General features: G+C 44.2%; 1 protein-coding gene across 1 annotated transcript; it reads right to left on the bottom strand.

Moving 5' to 3' along the window:
- Positions 1–3,814: 3,814 nt before the first annotated feature.
- Positions 3,815–5,359, bottom strand: LOC119385863 (tigger transposable element-derived protein 4-like). The gene has a single exon (XM_037653232.1). It carries the CDS (start codon positions 5,357–5,359, stop codon positions 3,815–3,817), a length of 1,545 nt encoding a protein of 514 aa, XP_037509160.1.
- Positions 5,360–9,076: the final 3,717 nt, after the last annotated feature.

The raw sequence follows: 9,076 nt of genomic DNA, 5'->3' as shown, positions 1-9,076 counted from the left end.
CCTTCGGGCATTGTGGGACGTAATATTTGGATTAACATCTCTCGTCAAAATTGAAATCCTATGGGCATCCGTGCGAAATCGTCACAGACGAATTTATGTCCTTTTTCGGATCGCGTAAAGGCGTCCGCAGGACAACGGTTGGGATATTTGACGAGCTCGATCGTACATGTAGACCGATCGTCGCACGTGTCCCAGTCATGACGAGCTCGGCAAGATGAGCCGAGGTGATCCCAATTAAGACCGAGTCTATAGTTGGTGCTAATTAGGCTATAGTTAAGCCCTCTAATCTGAAAATTATGCCAATTAAGCTAAATCTCTTAATTAAGGTAATTTATCTATGGTGCTATGATTATAAGCAATTAATTCCCATCGAACCCGATTGATACCTAGCCCATACTCGTCATTTATCAACGCCTCCTATAAAAGAGGCGTTGGATTTACAATGTGATCACGTAAACATTTTGTCAAGCCCGAACCAACAGAGCTGCGACCAGCTCTGCTCTACCAGAGCCTTGCGCTTCAACCCATATTCGCCAGCTAAATAGGTAATTAATGAGACCTTTAGGTTGGAAACGCACTTGTCGAGTGAGAGTGCGCTGCAGCAGACGAGAAACTGAAGGATCTTTGATGCATACTTACACATGAAAACTGATTCCTGGCTTTTTCTTCACACGATTCGTGCAGCCGAAGGCAGCGCATGAGCTCACCATCGCATCCAGGAGCGTTTGACATGGGTCTAAACATCTGCAACACTCGCTTGTCGCCAGAGAAGAGGAGAAATTCGCCATCTGTGGAACTTCCGCGCGGGCCCAAGCGACCACCCACACGTTTTCTGCCCGGAGCAATATGGCGGTCGTCGGCTTCAGCGGCGGCGCGCCGGCTCCACTCCAGAAGCTTTTTTAAACCTCCTTGGTTCTAACAACATGCACATTAACATTAATATCCATGAGAAGTCATAATTTGTACACCGTGTAGTCATTGAATGCAATAGTACTTGCGTCTAAGGAAATGCTGAGCCTGAAGTGTAAAACAATATCACGTTGCCTACTGACGATACTGGCAAGCATCAAAAAGAGCCATGTATAGAGAATATGTTGTGTCAAACTCTCTACCGTTTTGCATCAATTTCTCACCTGCTGGTGTCCAGGTTGCCTGGCTATTATGTTGCATCTTTTCTTTTTCTTTTGATGTGAAGCTTGTCTTGGGAACAGCTGTGCAGGGTTTTGTGATGTCTTGCTAGATCTTGAGATGGCCCGAAATGTCTCCCTACGTCTCTTCAGATTTTTGGTTCACCATAAAAAAAAACCTAAGAAATGGAAGACTCAAATAGGTTTATAGATTGCCCTATCTGAATTACCAGCACAGGTGTGCTGGTTGCTTATTCTGTTCTGTGGACAACTACGCAGTAAAACGACAAACTGTATTTGAATATCCCCACTGCAACCCACTGAACCTGGTCGCAGGTTTGGTCCCTGCCGGCGGCAGGTCATCTTTTCGTCCACTTTATTTTCTTCACCTTTACGTCATAATTGCTAGAAATAACATCCCCTCTACTTTCCTTGGCTTTCTTGTTTGTTAGTTCTAATGAATGTTGTGTCTGGCAAAGAAAAACAAGCCCTTAAAATTTCCCTTCTTTCGTCCACTGCTCATGATAAAGAGCACATTTTGTTTAGTAAAGCAATCAACTGCATGCCTGCTATCTCGGGGCTTGTAGTTCGTTGCATATGCTTGGTCAGTCTCTCACTGGTAAAGTGCAGTCGTTGACCTACCTCCAGGATCGGCCCACTTTTTCCGCCATCTCAAATCGCCATTTCGCTACCAGATAGAGGTCAGTCCACACTTACGACCTCACATCGCTTGGTGATAGAAAGGTCACTCTATCTATTCAATGAACAATTTTTGCCACCGTCACGTGTGCCAAACCTGCAACACACGCATCACTGTTTTGTGCTACAATTTATGCAGTCCTTCTTAACATAACTTTTGCTGAATTTCAGCTGCGTTTATTTTAAATAGTTGGTTTTTTTTGAACTTCTGATGCATACTCTATTTCAGTGGTAAGAGCAAATGTACTTAGAGCTTGTTCTTGCTAATACTTGTGAAATCTGAATGGCGGTCACGTAATCATTAGTGTAGAATATGTAGTGGCTCATCACGCAATTGTTGGCAGCCATGAAGTAGCAGACAGAGACACTCATCAATGAATTAGGCAATGTTTCTCACTTAATGGCTTTAAGAAATTACAATAGCAATTATAGCAACACTCGAGATGTGTTTACACTGCTGCTGCCATTGCGCTATCAAGGTATCAATGGTGTGCCATATGCTGTTTAGAAAGATTAGAAATTCTTTAGGAAACCCAAGCGATGCATATTGCATTCGGCTGCCTCCTTGCATTGCAATTCATTGGTCAGCGATAACACAGTACTATCAGTCATGGCGCCTTTTGGCCACACCAAACCCTTGCGATATGCATTACCAGGCATTTATTTGGCTGCCAGAATGATCAAGCTATGGGGATACACTGTCACACTCCGCTCAATCAGCTCTGCGTGGTGGTCAGGGCTGTGTTCCGGCTTGGCTTTTGTTCCTGGCATAAGCATTGTGCAAACACACTCTTCTTATCAGCTGTGTGTATCACACCATGATGCATGCACTGGTCTCACCGGAATAGACAGCAAACATCAGCTAAAAAGAGATAAAACTATCAAATCTTTTCATTAACTTTTGATCAGTGTTGGCGGTTTCCTGTCAGTCTTGCCGTATGTACCATTGAAGTGCTATACTTTACATTCTGCTGCCAGTGTCTCCCGTCGGGCCAGCATTGAGAGACACCTGTTTGTGCTAGGGTGCCATTTCCACTGTGCTGCAACATACTGTGTTTTGCCGTGTCATCCCCTGATGTTGTTAGAACATCGCTCTAGGAGCTCAAGCACAATGCTAAACGTTGCTATTGCTTTCTGTATTTTGGGTGAAGCTGTCAGTTTTTAAAATGTGAAGCATTTCATTGCCTAGTAGAAGCCAAGGTTAGAACGAAGTCATACTCAACACGTGGCAATATTGTCTTCGAAAAATGCGGGCTGATGCCATAGTTAGTGCATTCTAACAAGTGTGGGCTGATTCTCCTAAAAAATTAATCACAGTCTCCAAAAGCCTCTGCTCAAGGGGGTAGCCTGTGGGGGGGGGGTTCAAACCTAAAATGAGATTTTTTGATTTTGCATGTATATATATGCATGCACACAAACAAATGCATGGACGAACATACATAAAGTATGGTTGAACCCCACCTCCCCCCCCCAAAAAATATTTCTGGCTACGTTACTGCTCCGTGCTCCTTTGAGAGCAGTCAATTTGCATCCTATGTGCTGTATCTCACGCAGTCCTAAACAGTCTGCAATGTATGATCAAAGAAGCACGGGCAGTTCAGGACTTTCGGGGATGGATAGCACCCAGTATCCGTGCCTCTTTATCTGTTCCCGACAGTATCCGAGGTGGTGCTTCCAGCTAATGAGCATTCCATAGGCAGCTTCCGAGGTAATTCAGACGAGTAATTGAAGACACGCAATTACGACCCTCCTTAGTGGCATTTATGGTGTTATTTATTCCAGCAACCTTACAAGATTTAACGACAGAGTACTATACACCGATACAGAATGTCACATGTTCAAAATCAGATCTGGAGCAAAAAATGTATACAGTAAAACCCCGTTAATTCGGACTTCACGGGACCGGAGAGAAAGTCCGAATTAACCGAGGGTCCGAATTATCGGGAGTACAATCAAAACACTACAAAAACGTTTCCGACAACAGACTTTTATTTCTTGAAAAAATCTGTGATTGCGGTCTGCTTCGCGGAGGAAATCTGCGCGGAAACCACAATTTTGCGAAGTTCCTCTAGGTGGCTCAGTCCACGCACACTGTCTGAGGAAATCATGCAAATGTCCTCCAAAACGGCCAACGCGTGTGCAGCCTCCGTCATCGTGTGGCGTGGACGTTCGTCTGATTCGCTCGGGTCCTCGTCAGCCGATTCTCCTTCGCCATCCAACACCTCGGCAACGATATCGCTGTCAGTCACTTTGCCGGCAACAGCAACATCACTGTCTATTGCGAAGTAATCGCACAGGGGCACATCGGCTGGCATGATGTTCACATATCGCCCGTCTTGCTCTTCGGCCACATCCGAGTCGGCCATTGCAGCATCGGCCACATCCGGGTCAGCAGCGTCGAGCACGAAGCCGCTATGCCTAAAGCAGTTCGCGACTACTTCAGGCGGCGTGTTATTCCACACGTATGTGAGCATGTGAATTGCGCTGAGCAGGCTTACCTCACACGTCTTGCCTGCCTCCATGCAGAGCAACATTCGCTCAAGCACCTGCCGTCGATAGCGGCTTTTCACGAACTGTATAATTCCCTGGTCCATCGGCTGAAGGGAAGCCGTTGTGTTTGGAGGCAGGAACAGAAGTTCAATATTATCGAGCCCGGACACCTTCGCGTGCGCACTGCAGTTGTCGAGCACGAACAGCACCTTCCGATCCTTGGCCGCAAAGCGGCGGTCTAGCTGACGCAGCCAGGCTTGAAATATTTCGGCGGTCATCCAAGCCTTTCGATTATAGCGGTAGTCAACAGGCAGCTGCTTGATGTTCTTAAAACATCTTGGCTTCGCAGCCTTTCCGATGACCAGCAGCGGAAGCCGCTCCGTGCCGGTCATGTTTGCAGCCAAAAGAACAGTCACTCGCTCTTTACTGCGTTTCCCGCCGACGCACGGGTCCCCTTTAAACGTGATTGTCTTATCAGGCAGAGCCTTGAAAAACAGCGCTGTCTCGTCGGCGTTGAAAATGTTGCACGGCTCATACGTGGAGAGGCGTGCGGAGAGTCCAGACCGCCAGTCGCGCACAACACTCTTGTCGACGGCACCTTTTTCCCCACACACGTTGCGGAACACCAGCCCGTGTCGCTTCTTAAAGCGGTCAAACCACCCTTCCGACGCATTGAAGGAGTCGATGTTCATGGTCAGCGCAAATTTCTCAGCTTGTGCGCAGATGAGGGGGCCGCTCAGGGGCAACTGCGCATCGCGCGAGACGGCAATCCAGCGCAACAGCGCTTCTTCAAGCTTGGGGTGCGCTGCCGTTCTGAGCCTCTTTCTTTTGTCGCCAAACATGTCGCCGTCATAAGCTTGCAGGATCTGTGCTTCGTTCTTGACGTAACTGCTCAGCGTGCTTTTCTTTACACTGAACTTCTCCATCACTTCTTTTCGTGATGCTCCCGCTTGCAACGCCTTCAATACTTGCACCTTCGTAGCCAAATCCTTCGCTTCATACTTCGGCCTCTTCGCTGCTGGGGCTGGGGCAGGAGACGCCATCCCTGGCGTCGCTTGCGCGGTGGCGACACGCACGCGAAAAACCACGGTGATAAAAACGAAATAAAAAAAACCCGCAAACTTTTAAAAACAAGAACAATAAGGCTGCGGACAGCACGACCACTCACAAAGAAAAATAAAATTTAAAAGCAACAGCACGCTACAGGAGAAAAAAACACTCAACCGCAACGTAAACGTGTTGGGCGCAGAAGAACAAAAAAAGTAAAGGCAGATCGGCAGATCGCCCGTTGCTGATGACAGTAGCGATGCGCTGCCTTTCATTTTGGTTGTAAACCAGCGCCATGTGTGTGCGTTTCATTTTTCTTTTGCCTCCGAGATGCCAAACTCATTTGAATCTCGGAGGCCACGATCCGATCTCGAAGTTGTTGAGGTGCGATTTCGGCAGCGAGTCCGAATTAATCCGAAGCGCGGCCGCGGTGGAATCCGCTACTGCTTCCCCGTCGCGACCCGATCTCGGTGGGGAGTTCGAATTAACCGAAGCACGGTCGAATCTGTCCGAATTAATGAGAGTTTGCAGTCATAGAACAATGCACATTTTGGACGGGACCAAACGCCGCGTCCGAATTAACCGAAATTCCGAATTAACGGGGGTCGAATTAACGAGATTTTACTGTATATTCTTTCTAACTTCTTATATCGAAGCTAGAGGTGGCAGGCTCGACATGAATAATGTGATAGAACAGAATGGATGGATGGAAGAACTTTATTGTTTATGGAAGAACGTTATTGATAGAACAGAAGTGCCATAAAAGTTTGTCAACTGATGGTTTATTTATTTTTGTGACCATGGTAGCCAGGATTCTTGCTTATGCACTACACTCAAACCTCATTATAACAAAGTCGCATCTGCCACGAAAATAACTTCGTTATATTCGAAAATTCGTTATAAACGTTTATTTGTAACACTGTAGCTATGACAAGACTATTCTTCATTTACTTCGTTATAACCGATAATTCGTTATAACGAGGTTTGAGTGTATCTTCAGGTCATCCATAGGGTGATTGAGTGTCCTGGCCTTTCCAGCCTGCATAGAAATATATAAAGTGGATTAGAGTAAGCACATATGTACAGCCATTTTTGTACTCCTTGGTAGCATTAGGAGGCCCGTATCAAATTTGTTTACTTTTTGTACTGACCTGTTTCTCTCTCTCTTTTCAGCCAATGGTGCGCATTCGATAACATTGCAGAAAAAGGCAAAGTTTGTGTGCTTGAAGGCAGTGGTTAGTGGTGGCCGAGGAACCACTGCCTGGCAACATGCACAGCTGTGCAGGGAATCATTGGACAACCAGCAATTCAGTTTAGAGATGGCTGTGACGCTTTCAGACTGAAGAGACAGAACCATACACCAAGTGTCCACAGTTTACACACTACGAATAACTCCTCATGAGTTAAGAGACGCTCAAATCACAAGTTAAATTGCTTTTAAAGAACCGAGTGAAAGTCCTGTTTGTTGTACTTAGGCCTTTATGCTAAGAATTTGAATGCACTTGCATCTGCATTGAGTGAGATCATTAAACATGCATTTTTTATAGCACTACAATAATATCATACCCCACTTAAAGGTTTTTAATTTTCATAGGTTGCTTCACTGTTTTGGCAGCTGCTAAAATGAGTGCCACATTATAAAGAAAAAGTGCTGCTCAGATGATGTAAAGTCATGCATCATCTCACGGGTTTCATGCAAAATCATCAGACAAGTTACACTGTGCTAGATTGTCACAGACCCAGAGCTACATTGGCAAGTCATTACACAAAAAATGTGTAATAATAGCTTTTGCTCAAGCATGAAAGAAAAAAAATGTGCTTAACACCATTGCCATACCATAGTGAAGCTAAACCTTTTCCTTGTCTCCTAGCATGCCTCAAGATTAGATTGTGGTTTTTGAACATAAAACCTCAGAATAAACTTTTTTCCTTACTTCTCTGTAGGATATAAATAAGTTTAGTTCATGGATTTCAAACATGTCGGCACACTTTGTTTAAAGCATCTTATGCGTAAGTTGTTATATTTCAGTGCATTCTGTCTCTATGTTTTGGGCTTGTCACCTATTATAACCAAACCACTCAATATTTAAACCTTCATGATACGAGAAGATTGAGAAAAGTTGGTGCCAATATTGGTAAAAACCATTGGTGATTAATAAAAATGAAGGAATTGCACAGTGCACCTCTTGGGTTGTGGCAGAATGTTTCTAATGTAACCTTAAGCAAGGTTTTTGTTGCCATATTTTACAGAAAAATTTTGTTGCCGTTATGCTGTGGTAGTAGTGTCAGGGTAAGCGTTATTACTTATGTGGTTTTTTTCCTACATATTTGTTCCTATTTGTGCGCGATGACGTGCACGCAGTATGCAATGGTGTGCTGGCAATAAATGGGGGCCTCGGGTGCAACAATAAATCTTTGAAAATTGACACCGTGTTACTGTCTTGCTTGTATCTCTGACCTGTTTAATTTTCCTGTGGTGGTATGAATATCAACATGCCCATTTTCCTATTTCATCAAAAATTTGAAAAGTATGACAAAACTGGTACACTCAAACCTCATTATAACAAAGTCACATCTGCCACGAAAATAACGTCGTTATATCCGAAAATTCATTATAAACGGTTATTTGTAACACTATGACAAGATTATTAATTTACTTCGCCCGAAAAAAAATTTCTGCCTACGCCACTGCTTGATCTCTAAGGGTTCTGGCACCTTGCGAGACTGAAAAATACTTCAGGGGATTGGGGGAGTATGTGTTAAACAATATTCAGCTTGGTGTGCTACTCAAGGAGATTTTTTTTTCAACAGGCTATGCAACCATTTGTATTGTTTGATGATTGAGTATTCAGTTTTGACTGTTGTGTCTCAACATTTTGTCACACATGACCTTTAGTACATGTCACACATTGCAGGGCAAACAGCTTAAGTGATGCTTTTCATCTGATCTTGCTGCAGGTGTTTTAATGGCAGCATACTGAAAACTCGTCCTACTTTTGCTGTGTCAACTTCACTACAGAGGCCCCATACTTTGGCTGAACAATTCTGTTCTCACTGGCTTAGTTTTGACCTTTAAAATCTCAATAGCACATGAAATGCCTTGTGAATCTCACAAAAACATCATTAATTCTGATAAACTATGTTAATAAAACTTGACAATTGCAGTGTTTACTCTTTTGTAGTATTTGGGACCTAATGGGTGAATTAAGGAGAGCACAGGTGAAAGCCTGTGCTCTCACGAGACAGTCCTTAAGTTACCGTATTTACTCAAACCTAGGCCGGCCGCGATTCTAAGCCGACCCCCAAAATTCGCAAGGCCAGAAAAAAAAACAAAAAAAAAAAACTTAATCATTGTACTCGAATTTAAGCCGACCCCCCCACTTTCGCAGATCGTTGTTTCGAAAAGAACATCGGCTTAGATTCAAATAAATACCGTACTTTGGCATTGTCAGTCACACGATGGTCACGGACTTTTATTAGCTTTCTTTCTTTCGGGGGGGGGGGGGGGGAGGGGGAATATTCACGTCAACACCAACTACGCCAGATTTTTTGACTCGTAAGACATATAGATCTTTCGCCTTAAGTAATTATTCGTAATGCTATTTTAAATATTTTAGGGCTTGTTCCAATAGTTACACCCACTTTAACAAATAATTAAACCGCCGGAAAACTTTTCCAGTGGTTTTGTTGAAATGGGCAGTGAAAGTGAAACT

The sequence above is a fragment of the Rhipicephalus sanguineus genome, chromosome 3 (genome assembly GCF_013339695.2).
Source record: "Rhipicephalus sanguineus isolate Rsan-2018 chromosome 3, BIME_Rsan_1.4, whole genome shotgun sequence".
In the NCBI taxonomy this organism is placed as follows: Eukaryota; Metazoa; Arthropoda; class Arachnida; order Ixodida; family Ixodidae; genus Rhipicephalus; species Rhipicephalus sanguineus.
Note: the sequence above shows the minus strand (reverse complement) of the source record. Positions and strands in the feature narration are given on the sequence as shown.

What these genes read in the sequence shown, in the direction of transcription:
- LOC119385863 (XM_037653232.1), bottom strand. Translation starts at nt 5,359, where the DNA reads ATGGCGTCTCCTGCCCCAGCCCCAGCAGCGAAGAGGCCGAAGTATGAA.